The 24,567-nt window shown below is 36.0% G+C and overlaps 2 protein-coding genes across 7 annotated transcripts in view; one reads left to right on the top strand and one right to left on the bottom strand.

The window, feature by feature from the left end:
- The window catches only part of LOC101855170 (MORN repeat-containing protein 4), a 75,353-nt gene extending 71,555 nt beyond the window's left edge, over window positions 1-3,798 (bottom strand). For 2 of the 5 annotated variants that reach the window (XM_005092643.3, XM_005092644.3), the window contains exon 1: window positions 3,276-3,798. The gene's annotated coding sequence lies outside the window, so the exon portion shown is untranslated. Of the gene's footprint in view, window positions 1-2,299; window positions 2,378-3,275 lie in introns of those variants that run through there. The other 3 variants (XM_005092641.3, XM_005092645.3, XM_005092642.3) reach the window with 2 other exon arrangements.
- Window positions 3,799-6,716: 2,918 nt separating this feature from the next.
- LOC106011067 lies at window positions 6,717-12,881 on the top strand. 2 transcript variants are annotated; one of them, XM_013079388.2, is made up of 5 exons: window positions 6,717-6,835; window positions 7,411-7,490; window positions 8,439-8,499; window positions 9,661-9,886; window positions 10,870-12,881. In XM_013079388.2, the coding sequence occupies exons 2-5, from the start codon at window positions 7,425-7,427 to the stop codon at window positions 12,830-12,832; spliced, it is 2,316 nt and encodes a 771-aa protein (XP_012934842.2). In that variant the 5' UTR covers window positions 6,717-6,835; window positions 7,411-7,424; the 3' UTR covers window positions 12,833-12,881. The 2 variants fall into 2 exon arrangements, with proteins under 2 accessions (XP_012934842.2, XP_035824186.1); XM_035968293.1 differs by lacking the exon at window positions 6,717-6,835 and having other exon boundaries at window positions 7,353-7,490.
- Window positions 12,882-24,567: the final 11,686 nt, after the last annotated feature.

The raw sequence follows: 24,567 nt of genomic DNA, 5'->3' as shown, positions 1-24,567 counted from the left end.
ATAATATATATACGTATAGGAGAAAAATATATTTTTGGGTCTATAACAAGTAAAATGTTGAATGAAATTAAGATGAATGATGACAATGGGAACAGATAGTGGGGATTGCATTTGCTTCACTATAAAAAAAAACCCCAGGATTATTTACATTTATTTTACATCTCCTAGCAAAGTACTTGCTGAGTAAAAAAAAATGTACATATAATAAAAAGTAGAGAAATAGCCCCTAAAGATACAAGGGAAGTCAAGATCCTGGCCATTTTCTTTTGTTTCCATGGCAACTGGAACAGTAATGTGAAAAAAAAATAATCCCTGACTTAAATTATCTGCCTACAACAGACCAAAATAGGGCCAAATTGCAGCAGACATACATAATTATCCTTTAAAAAAAAGGAAAAAAAAAAGAAAGAGAAATTCTCACGAGTTGACTGCCAATATAAGAGAGATAGACAAGAGGGTGAAGTGGTTGTAAGTGAGGACGGTAGGGAGACAGTGGTGAGTCAGCAGAACAACAGCCACTTTTCTGCAAAAGCAATTTAATAGTAGGCTAACTGTGGTAATAGTATCACTGACAAGAAATACCAGACCTCATCCCAGTGTGCACCATCCACCCATCTTACAAATAAGGTGAAGGTGAAGGAAATGTGGAGAAAGAGTACTTGAAACAATGAGAGTGATAGCGGATAGGGTGGTAGAGGAGACCCTTATTTATGAGGAAACAAATGGTGCTCACATTACACATAAAATCAGACTAGATGTTGTTAAGATTCATTCAACAGTCTCCCTCATATGTTTATTTGTGCCTTTATTTTTAAAAATTGTTTCTTTTTTTTTTGGTACTTCTCATTCGGGTATCTTTAAACCAGTTTAGAAAACAGTTAGTTTCTGAAACAGAACCCCCAAAAAGTTAGTCTCTGAAGTAGAAACCAGAGAGAAAGTTACAGCTCAGATTCCTAAAACAAGGATTCAAAACTTAGAAAAAACCCCAAGAAATTCTTTCATCGCAAACTGGAAAAAGCATAGCCTTAGCAAAACTAGTACAACTTTTAAAATGATATTGTAAAATAACTGACAATCATAGCTACATATTATTATAATTATTATTTGCATTGAAAATGAGCTAATAGCAAGTGTAAATAAATATATCTAAAACAGCACCAAAATATTAGACGTAACCATGAACAAAAAGTTGACAGACTGAGGCAGGGTATATATACAGGGTTGATTTAATGCTTATTAGGAAAATGTTCATAATCAGTAAGCAGAACTCTTGGGGAAAAAAAATAAGTTGAGTTGTGAGTGAGATGATGGAAAAACTTACAAGTCAATCTTGAGGTTTTTGCATGCCCATTTAGGCCTATTGCTATTCATACAATGAGAATAAACTAAAACAGCTGACGTCCAAATTATATCTTTAATTACCTATTGTGAGTTTCTACGACTTTTGCGGATAACTTTGCACGTAAACAGATTTGAACTCATATCCTTTGCTCCAAAGACAAGTGCCTTGCCATGTTAGCTGATATTATTATTGTCTCCAGTCGAGGGTGTCAATAAAAACTGCACCATGTGACTATGTTTAAATATTCTATCAAAGTTAATGTAGGAAGGGTACTAAGATTGTTGTGTATAATCCTAAGAAACGAAAGTTAGTAAAAGTAAATTTCAACCACCCATTCAATCTTGAAAGAAGTTACAAGTTACAATTGGTTTTACTGCTGGCACTACAGCAACCCCTGGCCCCACAGAGAACGGAGACCCTGGACCTGAGCACTATATCAAGAAAGTTCTGAATGCGGGATTAAAGTTGACCTTTGCCAGAAAGTCTAAACTTGACTATGAAGTTAACAAGAACAAAGAAGAATCATTATTTCTTCTCCTCTTTCTCCCTTAAAACAAACAATCATTTTAATTGCTTGGTTCAATCAGATAAATATCCTTTAAGAAAAAAATTGTGAAACTTAATGTAAAGCAAAATAAACCAAATAAAAAAAGTCAGTGCTGACAATTCTTTTAACTAAACCAGGTTAAATAGAGAAAGTCTTCAGCCCTAGCCTAACTTGATACAATGATTTAAAATCTCTATAATTTGTTCATTGACATCAATCATAGGTAGGCCTACAGATAAGCTGAACTGAACAGTTAAAGTTAAAGATTAGGAGGCCCACTTCTTTAAAGTTTGTTCTTTTTATTCTCCTTTCTTTAAAGGAAAAAAGACTCAAAATAAAAACAAATAATTTAAAATGTAATAATAATAATTATTTTATATAGACTCTAGGGTATATATAATTCTTGTTACCTCAATTTGACAGAATACAACTTGGAAACTCAACTGAGCAGAGCAATCTTACTGTAGTGTTGAGCATGGGAGCTTTTCTTTTTAAATCGTGTTTGATCTATTAATAGACCCTGGTGAATTTTAGAGTCACGTTTGTTGTGCTGACTCAGTTCGGGAAAGTGGCCCAAGCCAAGATTTATAAGTACATGTAGTGGTTGGGTGGGATGACAACAAACTTAGGCCTAGATGATTGGCCAAGCCAAACAACCCCAGAACAATGTAGATAGATACCTATATTTTTTACACCCGAGAACAACAAAATACACGTCGTGTGTTTATGACAAGATCTAAATCTATGTCGTTTGCGTTCAATGGAGGAAGTAGACCTATACCGGTAGGCCTATTATTAAGCTATTATTTTCGTTTCTGCGCTTCGGGTATCGTAAAGAAGAGCGATAGAATCAAGTCAATACGTTAGGAGGACATGGAATGGACAGGGGGCGGGGTGGAGGGGTAGTTCTCCGCCTTATCGCTAGGCTTGATGCGTGCTGAAGGTTTAAGCTAGCCTAGTTAGTAGGTTCTTTTTTAAATTAATAAACTCAATACAGCTTTTCTCACATTTCGTTCAGATTATTGGCCTAAAAGAAACACATTTCTGTTATTTCTACAGGCTGTGACATGTTTGTTGCTGCTTTACGTAGATCTAGATATAGAATCTAGATTTTAGATCTACATCTAGACTAGTTAGTTTCAAAATCGTTGAAACTATTTTATAACCTTTCATTAGAATACTAAGAAACCGTTACGGGCGTTCACAGCGGCAGCAGACTCCGTGCATTCATTCATTCAACTATTTACAAAGAATGCTAGCATTGCAAGCAAGTAGGAAGAAAATTATGAGCTAAACCATGAAAGAGAGAGCCCCACTTATGCTAATGCACCGTCAAATAAGTGAAAGTTCGTATAGCGTGAGTCGGAACCCGATAACGCCGCTTACCTTGACAGGTAAACACAGCAGAGAGGAGAGGCTACTTTCTTTTTCACCTGTGTGCTGTCGACGTCACCAAATTCGGGGTCACCATTCCGTGACGTAAGCGGCAGGGTTCTGTCAACATGGTTGATTGTGGGAGCCCTCGGTGCGCTCAAGAAAGGCGTTCTTTTCGACGAGATCTTCAGACGTGGAGCAAGAAACTTTCTGTTGTGTTAGGTACGTCATTATTTAACTCTTAGTTCGTTTTTATGAGGAAATTGGTACTCGTTTTGCCCTGTGTGTTTTGCCGTAGTTAATGTGTCACTGACAGTTTTTTTCACCAATATTCGGTCATCCCTGCCTACCATCGAAAATGCCGATCGATAGAGTGAGCACCGCTATTCCCGACCGCCTTTGCTCACTCTCTCGCCACGGTAAACGTCTTTCTCATGAGACCTTTGTCTGAACTAGATTCGTAGTGGCCAGTTAGCAGCTCTCTGTCCAACATTAAGCTGCTGTATTTACCTTTTGATAAACTTGGCTGATTTTATTTTTCCCGCCGTTTGTTATTAAAACAGAGAAGAAAAGAGACCATCAGTTTTGCCTTGAATCACCTGGATGTACAAACAAGTAAGCTATGGCCTAGTGGATCACAGGTGTTGTGCTGGACATGGCCAGAAAAAAAGGGAATGTTTTAAGTTAAATGAGGCTGAGGCCTTGTGCATATGGTTTCCTAAATCATAGGGAATTTAAAAAAACAACTGTTTTGAACTTGTTAGAAATAATTGTTAGACCTTTAGTATAGAAATTCTTGATCACAATTCCTTTTAAAACTTAATTTTCATGTAGGGCCTATTTTTCTTTTAAGTTGGAAAATTAATCAAGGATCTAAAATCTGACTCATTAATTATCGCCAAGTCTTTCAAACAACAGCTTTCATGCTTTGTAACATATTTGACATTAAAATTCTTTTATGTCATTGCAGTTTCATTTTTTCTTTCTATTTGTTGGTATTGTTCTTTACTAATACAACAGAAGACTCAAGTTCACGGGCTCTTCAAGTAGAGGTTAATTTTCAACTTTTAAAAACAAATTTAAAAACTCTTGTTTTCTGATTGAATGATTTAATGTTTATTGAATAATAACTTATTTTAAAAAGAAAATAAACCATTCACAATTTGCAAAATTTTCAATGTCTTATGAAAAGATTGGATATGGTTTACAACAAATGCGGATGGTAACGAAAGTTCATTTTAAAATTCTTACAAAAATAATTTTTATGCTGTAAAAAAATTAATTTGCTTGAATTTTGCTTTTGGACTTAACTTCCAAGGAGTTTTTAAAAATCGCAATCATAACATTTCAGCAGCCTCTATTTGGGTTGCACATTATAATTATTCCTATTAGAATTTACCCCCCCCCCCACCCCATCCCATTTTAATTTCCTTTGAAGGGCATACATCATAAAAGCAGCGACTTCTTAAACTTAGTTTTATTGCTTATTATTGGTAATCAGAATATTAAAAGAGAGAGATTTTAAATATTAAAAAATTAGACAAAGAAAGGATTACAAAAGTTAGGATTCAGATGAACTGTTCCCTGGTTGACCAAGAAAATTTCACATTTTGTGCATTTTCAAGTTTTCATAATTCCGATAAACTACCTTATTGATAGGAATGGAGCACGAGATTATCTAGAAACAGGTAAGGATTGTGAAAAAAAATTTTAAAACTATTATTATACTGCTTGTATGAGTCATTCACTAGTTGTTAAAACTTGTCTCCAAAAGATGGAGCCTGTGCTTTGATATTCAAACATGTTGAAAAAGATTTTGATTTTGTTCCGTGATTTTTCCTACCATAGACAGATGCTAATGTTTGAGGCATCATGGGGAAATCAGGTGCTCGTCAAAATAATGAAATTGAAGTAACAGGCATTTTTCCGCACATTTGTGAATTTTTATAGAAATTTTGTTTTTTGGCCCAACGCCTTTTAAAGAACACATTTTGGTGAGGATTTTTCTGAAAAATGTTGATTAAAATCACCCCAAAAAATGTTTCAATTTCCACGGACTGTCAAGCTAAGGAAATAACTATATTTGGCTGTCATTTTCTCACTAATTTTACCTCTGAAACTAGGTGACCCCCACCTCTTTCATTCGCAAATATCTCGATTTAAATTCAAGATAAATGGATTTTTTTTTCCAAAGCAGGATTAATGAACAAGCTTTAAGATGATACTATTAACTCTGCATGCCCCCAAATTGACGAGAGCCTGATTCCACCGCATCGTGACACATTTAGAAATGCTGAACATAATCGTTTGTATTCAAAGAATTGTTAAACAATTTTGTTCCTCCCCCTAATTAAAGCTAAATCTTTGGTTTTCCAATGTTTTTATAGTTTTTAATGCAAGAGGAGTGATGCTGGCACCAGACCTCCTTTTAAACAAGATGCATACCTGTCTCAAGTTTTCCTAGGCACTATCAATAAGAGTTTGAGCTACTTGCCTCTCTTGCATTGCTTTGCAAGTTTTGAAGGATACGATTACAAATTGTAGACTGTTAGCTCCAAATCTTGTATTTTAGACAAATTAATACTTTCTTTTTAAAAAATATCCTTAATTAAAAGGATGTAGAGCAAAAATCAGATGTAGATATATCTTTTTTTAGTAAAGAGGGAGAATTATGTTGTTTCTCATAAAAAGTTATAAAAGTTTAGACAAAAGTTATAAGGCACCCTATATTGCTCAATACAGGAGTCACGAAAATAGAAAAAGGTTAATTAACTTTTGGTTTTACTTTGATTTTTTAAGGAGAAAAATGGTCTAAGAAGCAATTTCATGAGTAAGTGGGAGATGCGTAGGGCTAAGCTCACGGCATAACAAAATCTATGCCATATTTATATAGTAGGCTAGTTATAACAATATCTGAAAGCACAAATTGCATGAAAATTAAAAGTGTCCAAACAACTTTGTGTCTGTAATACCTGTACAAACATAGGAAAACATTGTTGCCTTCTCTGCAGTAGAGTGTTTTTATCAGTGTTGCATAATGAATTGAATAAAGGGTAGGATTCACTTTCTAAAATACTTGAGTTTAATGGGGGGGAAAGTGTCCTATGTATCACAGAATTTTGACAAAGTTTGCCTTCAGTATGAAGGCTAAACTGAATAATGTAGAACAACTTTTCCCTTGAAATGAACCTTGTTGCAGGTGATTCTGAAGTCTGAACATTGTTCGATTTCTGGTATTTGAACAAAATTGCCGAGATCGAGGGAGAGAAAGAGTGACATTTCTTGTTTTTTCTCTGTAACAATAACACATAACTAGTTGGTGATTTTAAAGTTCAGAGATGTTCTGTTGTGGATGTTTTAAAAGAAATAAGTAGATGTTACTGTGTGAGATTCACACTCATGACATGTATTTGAAATTGTATTGGTGAAGTGGGTTAGGATGTTGGGTCAAGGAGGATTTCAAGGTGGCGTTTTAAGATTTTATTCTTGATGCATTGTTTCAGGGCTCGAAAGAATTGCTGCAGACTATGTTGACAAAGACACATCCAAGTACTTGCTCAATCCATATCCAGGTATGTAAAACATCAGATTGTAGAATCTTTTGTAAAATGGCAATTCATATTATCGAAATAATAACCCTGAAATGAAAAAAAAAAGGAACAGCTTAGACCACTTTCATGCTTGATATCTATACTCAAGTGGCTGGATTTAGGTCTTTGTTGGCAGTCTTGTAAATAAGCTAACAGTTTTAATGTACACATTTAATTTGTCTGTACAAAGCATTTTGTTGAATTTTTTTGTCTTGATATTATTCCTTCAACGTTTTCTATTTAAAAGCTTACGATAAATAATTGCCCTGATTCTCTTTTTGTTGTTTGTTTTGTTTTTCTTTGGAGTTTCTTTGCTATTCTATTTAAAAATAATAATTTTTATATTATTTCACTGCTTGTTTACCCTTGATATGCATGTTAAGTATTATTCCAACTTTGTCACCAACAAAAAAAATTACTCCAGTTTTTCTAAGTCAGGGTGTAAAGCATGGTCAGTCAAAGGTACTCAGTTTTCTTTCTGCGGCAACAAAAGCGCATTTTTTTCAATTATGACGAATATGATGTTCATGATTTTCTAAATTCTTTACTTTCTTCAGAATGGGAACAAGAAATGTGTCAGGACTTTGAACCCAGCAAACGGTGCTTTCATTGTGACAAAAAACTGCCAAATGTTTATGTAAGTATGCTCCCAAATAGTGGTTACTTGCTTTTCATGCCCACACTATAGAAAAATTAATGTGAATAAGGCAAGAGAAAAAGAAACACTTAGTGCTGCACTGTATACATATCTCATACGTCTCGACAATTCGCCACCCAGTGCACTATAACAATATCATGTAAGGCGGCTAAAACACATGTTTTATTTTATTGATATCTCAGCTTCTACTAAGTTTTAATAAAGAAACTGACATTTTTTGAAAATTTAGCGTTTTAGCTATGACTATTGGACTGGAAGCATGGATTTTGTATCCGAAAACAGAGCGAGATGTTTTCTTTTTCTTACACACATCTTGTGAGACAGAGCTAATGCATTTACTCTGAAAGCTCAGATCGTTACAGTTGTTTACTTCATTATGGCTTGTTCTACCTAGATCTTATCAATGGACAAAGCCATCTCTTCTTTTCTCTATCTACTGATATACAGTTTGATGTAAAGCACGAGTTGTGTTACAGATAAAACAAAGCAAAGTGTCTTTCTTGCACACATCGTGCGGACAGGACCAGCACATAGAATAGGAGTGCTTGTTGTCTCAGTACTTTCATGTTGTTTACATCATTATGGCTTGTTCTTAGCACATCTTGTCAATGGATGAATTCATCTCTTCATTTCTCTTTTTATTGATGTAAGTTTTACCGTTCGTCTCTTATAATTAGAAAACAACCGTTGATTAAAGATTGTGATCTGTGATGTGCCTTGCTCACAATGGCATTTTCCTTAGTATCTCGGGTGTATAAACGGTGAGTATTCAAAGGGTTAATAATCAGAAATCTTCCTTTCTGTACATGAAAATAACCTGGACAAAGGCCAATAGCTGTTTTGCTTCCTTCGCACTTTACATCTTAAGCAACATTCTGTTTCCCCTAAAATGTTTTATTTTACTCTTTACAAAATCTTTATTTTCAGAAACGTATCCAAAGAATCATAGATGAAGCAAAGAGAGGCAAAGAGAGTAATGGACGCATTTGTAAGTTTTTTAGTCATAATTTTTTGCCTCACTGTGAATTTTTTTTTCTTTGGTTCTATGATGAGTGTCTGTATTTTCTTTTGTATCCATTTGTTGCTTGCAGAGGGTTTTTGTGACCTTATCTAGTTTACCATTCTCGCACAAATGAATGAATAGCTCTATTTTTTTTTGCAGTAGAAGCAATGATTTAAAAAATGTTATGGTACCTAATTTTTGGAAGTGTTTTTATGGAGAAAACTATTATTTTTATTTTTATTCTCTCAAAGAAACTTTTCGTATGACATCTCCTCATATGCTATGAACAGCTGTGGATTGACGCAGATAATGTCATTTAGCTGGGTGAAAATCAAAGGCCAGGTTGAAAAGGAAGCAGATATAGTCAATTAAACGATATCGCTTAAATGTTAGTATGTGCTTGGCTCAGATAGAAAAACATCATAAAAATTCACTGCTTTTGCAATAGGGTATAGCAGCTTTTAAGAAAGAAATTGAAGGTTATTTTAGCATATGTAACTTCTAGACCTTAATTTAGAAAACATTATGAATGTTTATCCAAAAGTTAGGATGCGTTTTCAGACATTGCGTTTTTAGAATTGTCACAAAATTAATAGTTTTTGCTTTAGGGTAGACTGAATGTTTTCTTTGAAAGATTGATAGCTTTTTTATTGCAGCTATATGACGCCTTTCATTTGAATTGCTAAATGATTCAAAGAATAAATGCCAGTATAATGTGGAGATACACTTTTTTTTTGCAACTGCAGTGCTTTGGAAAACATCACCAGGTTGTTTTTTTTTACTAGAGGAGTAAGCCGGGAGCTTTTTAAATTGTGTAAAATTATTTTTCTATTGAGTAAGGCAAGATGATAAAAAGATCCAAATAATAGAGATCTGTCTAGCACGGTGTTGAGATGCATTTTTACTGATTTATCCGTCATAACGTGTGCATAATTTGTTATGTTGATTTTATTGAATGTAGAAAATCTACTGCCCAGTTTTTGGTCACGTTAATTGCCTTTGTTGCTTTCTCCATGGTTTGATGCCTTTCTGCTCAGTTTGACATTGTTGTTGTGTTTTTCTTCAGCAGGTTTGAAGTTTTTATTCGAAGTTTTTCTGCCTTTCTTCTCAGATTCTTACATTATTGTTTTCTCTCTTCTTCACCAGGTTTGAGGTCCCTCCAGGATTTGATGCCTTTCTGCTCAGATTTTTACACCCATGGGTTTGGTCAAGAGCTCTTCAACGATGTGGTCAAGACCTATTTCCTAACTGGACTCCAACAGCCAGAGCAGAGAGAGGAACTACAGCCTGTGCCATTGTCTGTTTCTGTCTCTCTTCCAGACGTTGATCTATCCAGGATAAAAGTGCCTCATCCAAGCCCCCATGTTATAAGGTAAGTGGAATTTGTAATGCTAAATGCGACCAAAATATTTTATCTGGTGCTTAGTAAAAATTAGGGCTGTGTTGATGGAAAGAGACCTAAACATATCTTTATGAAATGTGAAATTTGTGTTACTTTCAATGTTTGATGGTATGAATTCCTATCATTACATTTGAATGCAGTATGTCTATCTTGGAATAAAGAATTATTGGACAGGTTTTTGGAAAGAAAAAAATATGTTCCGCATAAAAAGTAAGGGACATAATTTCTTGTGCAAAAATGTGCAAGCCAGTATGAAATAGCTGTTCAATCTTTTTGTCTTTATGTCTCTCTCTCTCTCTCTCTCTCTCTCTCTCTCTCTCTCTCTCTCTCTCTCTTTCTCTCTCTCTCTCTCTTTCTCTCTCTCTCTCTCTCTCTCTTCCCCTCCTTGCTTCTCAATCCCCTCCTGCTTCTCTCTCCCTCCCTCTCTTTCCCCCACTCTCTCTCTCCCTCCCTCTGCTTTAATAGAAAAGTCATCATGTATGTATCATCAGTTGCTTTCTGTTCAGATATCTGAGCTGTAGTATGGAATGCAGAGGTAAAATGAACATGAAAAAGTATTAAAATTTTACTTCTTTTCCACATATGCTGACAAATTTGGGATTTGAATGCCCTTTGAGTATTATTGATGAGTTTTCATGTCTGTGTTCTGAGTTTTCATGTGTAAATTATTTTAATGCCTTCCTGAAATGACAAATGATGTTTTGCTTCCCCACAGCAATAGTCTTGGTTTAGCACATCTAATTCTGGCTTTACAGTCTCAACTCTTAGGTTTTTCATTCTGCGGAGCAAACAGGTTATTGAAATTTTTTTCTGAAATGATTTTAAAATAAAATTTTGACATCTAAGCGTAATTGTATTATTCTCAAAAGTTGTTGTAACCTGTTTGTCTCTTTGTCCTTTTTTTTGCCTCAACTCTCATTTGATAAATTAAAAACTGTTTTCGTCTGTTTCAGAAACCATAAAACTGAAGAAGTTTTAAATCAAGAGTTTAGAGAGCATTTGGAGGCAGCAGCAACGAGTTCTGATATAAATAAGTCTAGCCACCACAGAGGGACGATGCTGTATGATTCTGTAGGTCCCGGCTTGTCTAGCATAACTGTGAAGCCTGACCCTGACCAAATCATTATCACTGACGACGAGGAAGAGGCAGATATTGTCCATAACTGCCGCAGAAGCAAAATGGATATGTACAAGTACCCATCCCCGTCTCATCTGCCCGGCCTTTCGTACTCGGAGCAAGCTGCTGCTTTGTATGCCATGAGGGAGATGGTGCTGCCGGCACCTCCACTGGCCTTCATGCCGTTCCCATTCAGCATCAAGCTGGATGAAGAGGAATGTCATGAGCTAGAGGTTGAGAGTCGTTTGTCTCACATTCGACGCATGCACAATCTGAATGGTTCCAGTAGGACCCAGCCTCGGCCTGCACATGCAAATCAGTTGAGGCTGCCTTTGCTTATTGATGTGGTGAGGAAGCTTGTGCGACAGAAATTTCTGGAAATCAAACAAAATCACAGTAAAAAGCAGACCCCATTTGAAGCTCAGGACCATCAAGAAAGGCAGGAAGCTGATTTATTCAGCCCATTTGGTCCCTATTTGCCAGCCTTCACCCCTGCTCTAGCAGCTGGAAGTCCTGACAGTGAAGTGATGTCATCTCCTTTGTACAAGCACATAATGGAGAGCATCTATGCCAACATGATGCGGGAGGAAACCCCAGTACCCAAGCCTTTTGGGAAAGTAAACGAAAGCAGTCGTATCGGTGACACACTTAAAGATATCATTGCACGAACAATCATGGAAAAAATGAGGTTTAGAGATACGAGCTCAGACGAGAATTCTGTGCCATCCAGCCCAGATGCTCATCACAGGCTCAGCAGCAGCAGCAGCAGCAGGACGGGCCATGGTGCTTTTATTCTCAACACCACCTTGCCTCACATGAACAAAGAGTCAAAGCTCTTGGGTGAGTGCTCACCCCCAAAGCGTGCAAAGAAAGACAGCAGCAGTTCCAAATCTCGAAACAGCAATGGATCAAAGCAAGAGTTAACTGATGCTAATGGGCAGCCGGTGAAGAAGACACGCCCCAAGCGAGGCCAGTACCGTAAGTACAACTCTCAGCTGTTGATGGATGCGGTGAAGGCGGTGCAGAGAGGTGAGATGAGTGTGCACCGTGCAGGCAGCTACTTTGGTGTGCCACATTCCACTCTAGAATACAAAGTGAAAGAGCGACATCTCCTGCGTCAGAAGAAGGCCCGTGAGACCCAGTCTCCATCGGGTGCAACTCCTAAGAGTGGAGATCCGCCACCATCGACTGCGACAACGACCACTCATGGTAGTCAAGGTGGAGGGGACTCAAGCAATGGGTCGACTCCTGTGGACTCATGCAATACGACATCAAAAAAGCCTACAATCATTTCTTCACCGCCCGTGCGATCATTATCCTGTTCCTCTTCCTCTTCTTCCTCCTCTGCCCCTCCTGCGACTGCATCTACTACATCTCAGAGCAAGAAATCCTCAACAGCCCCTCCGTCTGTCAAGCTACCAGCACCTTCTCCACGGTCAATATCCCCTTACAGCTCCGCTATAACTTCATCGTCCTCTAGTGCCTTAGTCCCCCCAGTGCAACAGAACAAGGAATCCTCCAGTCTCACGTGGTTCCCCCCGTATCTTGGCTCTCCAGCTCCGAGTCACTTGGAATCTCCAGTGACCTTTGCCCCCCAGAGTCTGTCTTTGAACAACTCGGCCTCAGAGCTACTAAGGAAATTGCAGCACAAGGTCCAGACAAAGGAGTCTACATATACCCGAGAGAGTGCATTTGACTTCCCAATTGGGAAAGAACATCACATGTTTGATCTGTCGCAGGCTGAAAGCTCCATGTCTGTCATGCCAGAGAGACTTGCTTTGTACAACCAAACTGTTTAATGTCCTGCTCGCAGTGTTGGATTTAGGTATAAATTTAAACATAAGAAAACTACCAGTAGGGGAGGGGGGGAGGTGGGGGCCATTCCTTTGACATTCCTTTGACATTAGTATGAATTCTGGGAAAATGTTAATTTCAAGAAATGTTCTTAATTATCCATATTTGTATACAGTAAATAATGTTGCAAGACCATTATGACATTCACTTCTTACATATAAAGGGTCATATACTCGGCCCCTCAATGGAGTAAGAGACTCACAAGCTTATTATTGCTTTGGGTTTCGGGATGTCTAAATCCAGCACTGCCTGCTTGCTTTGTGATATCTTTCGGGATCACATTTACAGAAATATGAATATTTTATTGTACTTTTCCAAAAGGTTCTCTTTGACCAGAGATAAGATTTTAAAAAATGGTCTATAAGATATTGTCTATTTCTATTTTGATACATTCGCTTTTTCGATGTGCTTTAACTAGTCATTCCACTGACCTAGATTTCAGTGTTCTGGATATCTGTTCTCATGACAAAATTATAGACTTTAATTGTTATGCAGCAGTTTCATAGTGCTCAATGAAGGCAACAAACAGTCTATATCTGATTGTATTATTTTTAATGTACATGTTTTCATGTCTCTTTTAGGGTAGTTTTGTCAATGACTAATATGTCGGTGGGGAACTCTCAGCTCTGAATAACTGACCACATTGAATGAAGTGAAAGGGTATTAGTTGTTGTTACTCAGTTAATTTTGTGATGATGCTTGGCCATGTCAACCCCAACTCTAAAAGTTATGATTATATAACATGTGTATGAGAGCACTAAGACACCAGTACGTTGACAGTGCATATTTTGATATCAAGTTTGTATACACCTACAAACTGAGACTCTAGTCAAGTGTTCAAAATATAAATTGATATTTATTTAAACAATACAGATGATGGGGTTTTGCTCAATATTATTATCTTTCTAGATTTGTCAATCCTGTTGCGTATTTATATATAAATATATATGTATTTACATTGAGATTGAAATACACGTCACAACGAGCCCTGTTGTTGCATTTTGTATGTTGCTATTGTGTGCTAATGTTACATTCCACTTACCTGAAATCCTGAGGACAGGTTTGTATACATTTATGTCAGGTACATAAATTGAAAAAAAATTATTATATCATTTCTGAAAAGCTTTTTATGCAAATTCTTCTCTTGTTTAGGGTCGGATAAATTTACAGACAATATTAAAAGACTAAAAAGACTACTTTTTCTTTTCATCCTTTGCTCATCAAAGAATCGGTGGGGGAGGGGGCATATTTGTTCATAAAAACGATCAATGCAAATACTTTGAGAAGGGTTAATTAACTCTTGTTTTTGTTTCTTTTCTCTGTTGGTAATACTTTAGATAGTGGGAAGGGCCAGTCGGAGGACTTCTGCAAGATGTTTGATGGGGCAGCTGGTATGCCCCACTTTTGTCCAATCCTTTTGTTAGTTGTATCTGGTGTCTTGCTCCCCCCCCCCCCCTCCCCCTGGCACTGTGCTATTGTTTTGTTTATTACAAGACAATGAGATTACTGTGCATAACTTGTAAGAAAAAAAGACTTTAGGCCTTTCAATCGTAAAGAAAGATAAAGTTTTAACTAAACTGCTTTTTTTTTTTTCAACAATACTCGTCAGAGGAGTGAACTTTGTGTTTTTGCCTGCATTTTTATGGAAACATGGCATGTGTATTTTTTAATGAACGATATTTGCCTAACTTCTCTTGAATGACATCAGTAGTTCGGCCACTGTTTCCATTATACTAGCATTAGTGTCCTGACTTTGTACATACGTAAATGGTTGTGAAACAGCTATTACATGTTGTGCGTGAAAAAGTGCAATATTTTGTTTCAGCTTTGTCTGAATTTTTATGGTTTTTTGTTTTTTGTTTTGAAGTGCATAATAAATTGTTTGGGTGTTCTAAAACCATTTTATACAGCAGGCATAATTATTAGGCTTACTCTTAAAAAGTAATCTTGAACGTTAAGAATTGCTTGACTAATATTTCTCTTGTTTGACTTTTAAGTATTATTAATTTGCTTAATTTTTTATTACCCCAGCTATTACTAGCAATCTCAATAACTTATCTGTTAGCTATTTTGGTAGACTCTAATTTTATTTCAAGTAAGTCTAAAGTTCACAGTGGTACAACTGAAAAATTTTATTTTATACAATTTTTTTGTCCTCTAGAAATGAATAAGGGCTTGCCTAGATAGCTAGGATTTTCGGGTTACAAGAAATCGGTTTGTGAATAGTTGAAAAAGTTTTTAAATGTCCTGTTTATCTGTCTGTCAGTTTAATCCAAGTTTACAGTTTACATATGCGAAGTGAAGTGTTCAGTGCAAATCAGATTTATATACTGGATGACTGTCGCTCGCATTTCAGAACCTATTATTGTGTCTCAATTTTTGCTAAATTGTCATTGTCATGTGGAGAGATTCTCTTACTTTTTTAAATGATTATCTTCTTCCCTGCATATTTCTTTCATCTTTCATTTCATATTGAAGCAAGTGAGAAAAAGATTTTTTGCTCCTTTTGATTGCAGATTGCCTTAATGAGTGGAAAAGAAAAGAAAAGCCTTAGCCATATCTGCCAAAACAAATAAACATACCTACAAATATTAAAACAGAACCTGGAGATGCACCCAGAAGAGAAAGCGTGAAAAAACCCAGGTTGTTCTTGGCAGGTCTCCGACACACATGCATTTGTTCAATGCTTTGTGCACATTTTTATTTTTAATGATTTTTACAGTGCCTGTTTTTTTTCTGCCTTGTTTTGCTGCACATTATGGATTACTTCACTTTAGTAAGCCGTAAATGTCTACATGTATAACATTGTATGTATGGCACTGCGTTTTTATCCATGCATATTGATTCTTTTCACTTTTATTTGGTATAAACAGAAATAAATTAGCTTTTTATCTTTGTTGACACGTGCTATATTTACTTGAATACCAAATGTTTTGGTAGAGCTTGGAACTGAATGTATTTTGCTTCAAAATTATGTGTACATATAACTATTACTCAGATTTTTTAATCTACAAATCAAATGTTTTATAGATCTGTGGATTTTTTTTCGTTTAAAAAATACGATGATGACGGTGATGATGATTTTAACTTGGTTCTAGTCTGTGCCAGGGCACAGTGTTCATGTTTATTAGTGTCTAGTCTTGTATTTCCCTAATTAAAAATGTCAAATTTTCATATAATGTACATATGCCATGTTTTATAATGGTGCCAACTTTTACCAAATGGAATGGCTTTCATCGAAGATTAAGCTATTTGTATGCTATTTTATACTCATAGGTTGTTTACGATTTAAAGAGTATACTATATGCAGATGTCTCAAGGTATCTGACATCGGCTTTAAAACCTTATTTCTCCCTCTTGCGATTTTTTGAGAAATGTGGATACTTGTATTTAATTTTCATTCAAATGGAAACATGTGCAAAATGTGGTGGGTTTGTTTTTTGTTTTACAGTTGTTGAAATGTTTAATGTTTTCTATAGTTTTGACCTTTAGAAGGGATGTCCTAAGCCTTATTCAGCGCTTTGAAAAATATTGATCCTTAAATTGCTTAGAAATTAATTATCCATTTCAGTTATATGTGGTGAATTTTAAAGTCTGTTCTTTGTTGCAGAACAGCATTGTGTCTTTTCAAGTGGATTTTTTTTTTCATTACAAGGCAGAGACCATGAGTGCGATATTCTTCTTGGTTTGCATTGAGTACAGAGTCATGTCAGTGAAATGATGTTGTAGTTGAAGCTGCTTCTGGATGTGCAGATTTTGCATGTGATCAAAGAAAAACATGAAATTACCAAAAATGATTGCAATATAAAAAAAAAAATCATCACTAGAAATGAGGAGAGTTACGGTGCGCAGTGCTTGAGGAAGATGGGAGTTGCGTAAGCAAATATTTGAATGTTGATCATTATCAGTTTTTACCCCCTTTACTTTCATTTTTTAAAATGTTACTTGCTGATCATTTTACCACTTTTGTTTGGTAATAAGGATATGAGGATTATTATTACCTGAAATTGCAAGTGAAGTCATCTTTTCTGAACCTTGGAATCAATTTTCATATTGGCAAAATTATAAGATTTTTACCTGTTCGGTATAAAGGCAAATTCGTACAGGCTAATGAAGATGATGTGGCCTTTTTCCTTGTGTGTCATGACACGGTATAATGAGGCACTCGTCAATTGTTTGGCATATGGGCTTATATTATTGATGTCATCTTAAATTTTTTTCATAAGGCCTTGCATTTGATGAAAAAAAACATCCAATTATCTTGAACAGAAGTTGAGATATTTGCAAGTGAATGGGGTGGGGTCGACTGGTGTCAGAAATAAAGGTAGCGAGAAAATGGCTGCTGAAGTTAAGTGACTTCCAAGGCTTCAGAGTCAATGCAAACTGTAAATATACATTATTTTATTCCTTTGATCAACGCTTTTCAGTAAAATCCTCTTGGAAATGAATTTCCACAAAAAAGGTGTTGAGTCAAAAAACTAAAATTCAATTAAAAAATTGTTAAACTGGTGGAAAAATGCTGGTTTCTTCAGTTTAATTATATTGACGAGTGCCTGATTTCACCACACTGCCTCACATATGAGGTTATAAGTAGCTTGATCCAAGTTCTGCAGTTTTTTAGTTTAGTTACCAGTGACAAAGGGCTAGGAAATGTCACAGCCTTATTTTTTCCTTCTAATGAGTTACTGGCTGAGAGCCACATGGGGTTTTCATTCTTGGAAAACCAAGGCACAATAAGTTGATAATATAAAAACCAAGACACTGATCATCATGTACGCGGTATTGCGTTGATCGTAGGGTTTGTTTCTGTAGTCAAAAACATTTTCCTTGAATAGGGTCGAAGTACTGTCAAGAAAGATCTCATTGCTCATCTTGGATGCTTTTCATAGTGTGGACTTAACGTGTCTGGTTTGTGTGTTGGATCAGATAAGGGTTTCAATAATGAATCTGTGCTGAAGTGGGGAGTGGGGTGTACACATAAAAAAACACAGTATTTCGGGAATTTACAAGGTACAATTGTTCTGGTTTCTTCCATAGCTTTCTGGGAAACCGTAAGCTTCTTTCTAGTTACGCGTTTGAATATAATGTATTCCATATTGACTGACTAGATCCCTTTTATGAATTTGATGTAAAGAAAAAAACAATTTTTGTAGACTGTCACATTTGGAAGTGTTTCATTTTCATTATGTGAGAATTACGGTAGGCCTACATCATGCAGAGCCTTTTGGCTCATCATGCAGAGTCGTATGGCACATTGGTGTCTGGTAGCAGTGCCATAAAGTTACAGGCAGATTTTTTTTGAGTATATCTCTTCCTTTCTGAGGATCCGGAGTCAGCTGATTGAATTTTGGGGGGAAAATTGCTTTTTCACAAATATGCATTAATACCTATGCTGAAAGTTCACAGTAAAAAAAAATATTTAGGATGTGAGAGTGACTGGAAAATTTTAGATAATGTACTGATCTTATGAAAATGGGATACTGCATAGTTGCTTGCTTTTGGTAACAAATCATTGACAATTCTGTTTGTGCTGTTTTTTAAATTGGAAAGTCAAGATAACTGTGTCCATGGTAACCAAAATAACCAGCCATGAAGGAACTTTGTGAACCCTCCATCCTTGTCAGCTTCAGTGTTGTTGCAAAGAAAGGACATAATAAGACCATAGGTAAAAGAAATGGTCTCAAGACCCGCCACTTCCCATAAGAACTGTACTGCATCAGTAATGATGGTCATTGCTATGGTAAGTTGTTTTTCCAATTCCCACCCAAAGGCTATTGTGTACAGACGAACAAAATTGTTGTATTGTATATGTGGAAAACGGTGCCAGTTTTTTATCATGTGTACATATTGTTCTGATTGAAGACATTCCAATATTTAGTTGTTATTTATATGAGGGCAGACTTTAACTGTTTCTCAAAGAGTGGTTTAAATATCCCTGGTCATAATACTTGCCTTCTTGTCCAGCTCTAGAGACATGCATAATAACATTTATTCATTTATTCACTCGTTTTATCTTTAAGTGCTCTCTATTTTTTGCTTTATTGTATGTTTTATTAGAGGACTCAATTTGTTTTTCTTCCTTTTCCATTCAGTTTACAATGTGCCTTCGTCACTTGCTCCTCAGCAGTCTTGGCTTTTGTTTTGGAATATTTTTTCTGGCATTTCAATTGCTTGAGAGTTAATAGCTCCTTAGTGTGATACTGATGTCAGCCTTATGGCAAGTCTTCTTTTTGAACATTGTGAGCTCACGTTCTTGTGGTACTGGATTACATGCTGTCATGCATTGGTAGTTTTTTGTTGTTCTTCTTTCTGACGGCCAGTGCGTGTTTCTTTTTTTGCTTGGTTTGTGTCCTGTTGATTACTCTCCCTGACTGTTGTACCTGACTTGCCTAGGGTTGGTAGGTCATACTTTTTCCCATTCCTCTGTTTTTTTGTATCTGTTTGTCTTCTTGTTTTCCCCCAGTCATGAATTGTTGCTATCATGTTGATGAGCTTTTCTTTTACTCATGAAGACGCTATGTTTAAAAAGTATCCTTTAGGGTTTTTGCTCTCTCTCTCTCTCTCTCTCTCTCTCTCTCTGCCTCTCTCTCTCTCTGTCTGTCTCTCTCTCTCTCTCTCTCTCTCTCTCTCTCTCTCTCTCTCTCTCTCTCTCCCTCTCTCGTATCTTTCTGGAACTCATAGTATTGCTAATTAATATAAAAATCTTAACTAAGAGTTGTGCCATTGGCCTAATGAAGGTTGTTAATGCTGTAACTTCCAAATAACAGTTATAATTTCCTCTTGATGTGATGCATTATAAATTTATTATGTATAGAGTATAGTGAGGGTTTAAAAGGAACTAATAAATTCATATCTTTATCGTTTATCAATCAAACTTTGTCCATAAGAACTGGGACTTGGCTTATTGCTTTTAAAGGAGCCTGCAAATTTGCATGTTATACTTTAAAAAATTGGGATATTCAAAGTTGTTTCTTAAATGAGGAAAATGTGAGAGATTTTGGTGGCTGATTATGGGATTGTAAGTAAGGGAAAAGGCATTGATCTGAGACTTTTTGCTCCTTTCTTTACCGGATATACTTTATTGTCTAGTTGAAGAGGAAACAAAAGATTGTAACCAGGGTTGCATGTGTATGAAATTATTGTTTTATGTGGAGTATCATCGCTATTGCTCTTCAAAGAGTTTTCACTTCTCTCTTCTTTCCTAAACCTCTCCTAATATTTTGATGCTTTTTAGCTGATTATGTCATTTGAGTTTGATGGTATTGTATGTTCAGTTGAAGAAATAGAAAGTCAGCATATAGTACTTTAAATATGTACATGAAATAGCTATTTTGTGCTGTTTGTAAAAGTACTTGGCGAGTGGTCGGAGGGTGCTGCTGGTAGGTCCTCTTCTTTACAGTCTATCTCTGTTTTGTTTCTATCTGTCTGTCACGTTTTTGCCCAGTGTTATTATCATGGGAATGAGCTTCTCTCAATTCACCAAGAAACTTGAATTTGCAAGAGCTGCTTTTCTCATAACGAGCAGATTTACTTTGATATTATTTAAATAAATTTTTGCTGGCTCAGACAACTGATAGAATTATTTTCTGTTTTAATAATACATAAGAAGGATATAATGTTATTTAATTATTAATTGATGCCGAAATGTGACCTTTTTTTGTGTACTTGGGAGTATTTTAAGGAAACTTCATCCTTTAATATTTTTGTCTGTCAAAGTCCCACAGACACGCGATGATATTATTTCTTTTTTTACGGGTGCCAGAAACGGAATGGATACACTTTATGTTTTATAGTAAGCATTATCTCTGCTCATTGTGTCTATGGTTTACATTTTGTTTCTTGCTTCATGATTCTTTCTTTTTGTCTTTGTGGTCTGATTTCTCAGGGTTGTTTGGAGTCATCTGCTGTTTATTTTGTTTTCTTTCTTTTCTTTCAAACCCCCTTACACTCTGTGATTATGAATAATTTATTTCTTTTCCTTCCTGCTCTGAACTTTACTTACTGTTTTAAGTCTGACCTCATGTAAAGAGATTATTTGATGATCCATTCTATGTTGTTTTCCAAAAAAGAAAAAAAAGATCACAGCATCCTATTTTTTTCTTTTGTTTTGTTGCATTCATATTGTATTCCCAGTTTTGTTTCAGGATTTTATTCCTCTGTTTTACAGTGTATTTTTTCAGTCAAGTGTTGTCTGTCTGAGAATATGGATATATGCAGTGCAGTATCTTGTTGTTTTATATTGGCCTTTTTTGTTCTGACTCTGCTTAGCTTTTTTCTTCATGATGACTCCTTTAAATTTTGGGGTAGATTGTAGCATAAATGTGTGAGACATCATGGTGATCAGGTGCTCGTCAAAATCATGAACGCTAAGAAAACTGCATTTTTATGGCTGTTGGTCAATTATTTTTTTAAAATTTATTTTTTTGCGTAACACCTTTTATGTCCTTTTAAAACGCATTTATGTGTGGATTTTACTGAAAAAAATTGATGAACATTTTTTATGGGTAATTCTTAAATCAAAAGCAAGACAATTAACAAGCTTTAAGATTCCACATGCCCAAAAATTGATGAGCGCTTGTCACGTCATGACATATTTGTCATTATAAGAAAATGTGTGTTATTTGTGAGGTAGCATGGTGAAATCAGGCGCTCATCAAAATAACGAAGTCGAAGAAACTAGCATTTTTCTCAGTTTGGCAATTTTTATTGAATTTTTGTTTTTTGGCGTAACACCATTGTTGTCCAATTAAGAACACATTTCTGGGTGGATTTTACTGAATAACATTGATTAAAGTCACAAAAAAATGTACGTTTTCAGTTTCCACGTACTATCAAGCTATGGAATTAACCAAACTTTGGCGGCCATTTTTTCGCTAATTCTACCTTTGAAACCAGGGGACCCCACGTTCTTCAATTTAAAATATCTTGACTTGTATTCAAGATAGATTGGCATTTTTTTCACCAATAGCTAGACAACTGAACAAGCTTTAAGATGATACCAATAACTCCACATGCCCAAAAATTGACAAGCACCTGATTCCACCACGTCGTCACACATTTGATTCCTTGGTTTGCACACACTATGAAGTTAAGGTGGTGGAAAAAGTTGAGAGTTTCTTCTTGGAAGATTACCGTGGTCAAGTTGCTTGACAATTATCTTTGTTATCTTTGTTTATTATGTGTCTTGCCATTTCCTTTCGTTATTTCATGAAGTTTACTAAAGCATTCATTTACTTGCTCTTCCTTTGAAAGAATAGAAAAGCACTTGCCTATGACCTTTCATAATCCTTCTCAAAGGGTTTGCATCACAACTTAACACTTTTAAAACTGTACACCAGTCATTCTTTTTTTCTTATATTTGGCTGAAGTGAATGTTGGAGCAAATTTTATTTTGTATGACGATTGCAGAAATAAGATAAAATGAAAATGCTAGGTTTAGACGTGTGAAAAACTCATCAATCGCAACTTTTTCAATTGAAAAGCTTCTGCTTGTCTTAATTGTTTGGGTTTTTTTTCTTGCACTCTTTCATTTAGTCAGTGGTGTAACGGTTAGCAGGTTAGCTACTTGCCCTTGTTCACAAAAGATCTGAGTTTGGTTCACTGGTGGGAAGTGTATTTTACTATCTCCGTCTTTCTCCCCGGGGCAGAATCTATAAGTATCATGTATGGGTTCAACCTGACATGCAGAGTCGAAGCAGTCTGCTCTCTTTTAGTTTTAGTAAGGTTTTTACGGGGCTCGTAACTGCATATGGTCATATGAGCGCCAAGGGGTGGATGTCAACTGACAAGTGCAAATGGGGAATCAGGCATTTTCTGCTCACCTCTCTAGCTTCAACAGCACAAAGTCTGCTTCGACTATCAAGGCACCCCGGAAATAGCAGTTCACAAGAGAGTAACAAACATACAAAAGAGGTAGAGGGAAAATGATGGTAGTAAGGATAAGAAAAGAAAAAGCAGCAGTTCCCCCTGTTGTTTCGGCACAGTATGATTGATAAGTCAGCCCATTTACAATTTCCACGTTGCATACGAACATTTAAATATCCCTCCTTTGAGAATGGCCTAAAGACACTTCAGTCAGTGGTATTGCCTGGGCAGTCTACTCTTAAATGATCTAAATTTTGTTAATGGAGACATAGAACATTTTTTACCAGTCATTGAATCGAGTGGATTATTTTGTATAAGCAGTTATAGACTTTTGTTTGAGTCTTCAAATTTCAAATTGATGTTCATCACGTTATAAACATGTTAGCTATTTTCTTAGCATATATGTCTGCCTGTAATTTTAATTATGACAACTTTTTTCCTCTGAATCTCATCTCCTGTTTTTGTATTAGCATTAAGTCACCTTATTGAAGGTTTAAGGAGTCATTCCCTCCTCCTGTCTATTGTTATTCATATCTTTTGCTTTCCTTTTCTCTTGTGTAAAATGACCCTCAATGTGTTCATAAGCTTCTATACAACATAAGAAAAAACAATTTCATGAAGAAAAAGTGTCTCCTTCAGGTTCTGATCACTTTGGAATGGTTGGTAGTATGTGTGAATATTAGCATTCAAGCTCCTCTCAGGCTGCAGCAATGTTTATTTTCTGGGGTGAACTGGAAAATGAAAAACATAAAAGTGTTTGAGCTTGCTTGGTTTGTAATGCTGTATATCCCCGAGGGACTGCTTATATAGTCTACCTTGGAAATGAATGGAGTTTTCAGGAGAGGTCTTGTGAAGTTGTATGATTCTCCAATCAGAATAGATGTTGAGCTGAGAGGTGTCATATTTTTTGTCCTGTAGATCTATATGCATAATGTTTAACATTTACAGATCCTCTCTGTGCACTGGGGCCCCAAAAAATTACTCGGATCCGTTTTTAGCCGAACCCCATTGTACTTGAATTTACTAATTTTCGAAATAAATGTGGATTTTTTCTCGTTTTCTTTTCAAGCAATTTGTGCCAGATTTCTCACCTTTTCTGTGAACTGTACAGATTAACCATATAGAAAAGACTGATGTCTGTGGTGCAGTAGTTAGGCGCTTCACCATTACACATAGGAGACCCAAGTTCAGAGTGGGGAGAATTTCTGAGTATCTCAGTCTTTCTACTGAGATGTTGTATCCCTCTCATTCTGGGTTGGCCCTGACAGGCAAGTTCGAAGCCCGCTTCTAAATCATTTAAATTGTGTCAATGAAGAGGTAAAAACGTTTAGATCGACAAGAAAAAGAAAGGACTAATTGTGAAAAATGCTAATAGCAGTATATTAGCGGTATGATCCAACAGATCACATATCTTTATCTGTAGAGCTCATGAGATTGAGGTTTTACTATTTGAATTCCTGTTGAGGAAGTTTTCTCTTCCCTGCTGAAGGTTTTTCTCCTTAAAACCAGGATGAATGCCACTCTCTTATATTTACCTCGTAGTTTCAGTTTTGTTTGTTTGTTTTTCTTGTCTTGCGTTCATCTTTTGAGCTAAACAAAATCGTGTTTTTAAAAAATCACGTGTTCTCTTTAAACCTCTCCTCTTGCTTGTGCGCTTTTAATGCTGTCTACCTTTACCCTTTGCTCGACATTTAAGTTCTAGAAGAATGTCAGCTGGCATTTGTCAGAGAACATATTATTGTCAACTAACTATTCCGTCACTTGTGTTGCAAAGGTGAATTGGTCCGAAATGTTATGTGCTGCCTTTTCTAAAATT

This window comes from Aplysia californica, unplaced genomic scaffold (assembly GCF_000002075.1).
Source record: "Aplysia californica isolate F4 #8 unplaced genomic scaffold, AplCal3.0 scaffold00050, whole genome shotgun sequence".
Lineage (NCBI taxonomy): Eukaryota > Metazoa > Mollusca > Gastropoda > Aplysiida > Aplysiidae > Aplysia > Aplysia californica.
This window is presented reverse-complemented; position numbering and strand designations above follow the sequence as displayed.

Coding starts and splice junctions, on each gene's coding strand:
- LOC106011067 (XM_013079388.2), top strand. CDS start 7,425: ATGTGTCAGGACTTTGAACCCAGCAAACGGTGCTTTCATTGTGACAAA. Junction 7,491..8,438: donor AAAAACTGCCAAATGTTTAT/GTAAGTATGCTC, acceptor CTTTATTTTCAG/AAACGTATCCAAAGAATCAT. Junction 8,500..9,660: donor AGAGAGTAATGGACGCATTT/GTAAGTTTTTTA, acceptor CTTCTTCACCAG/GTTTGAGGTCCCTCCAGGAT.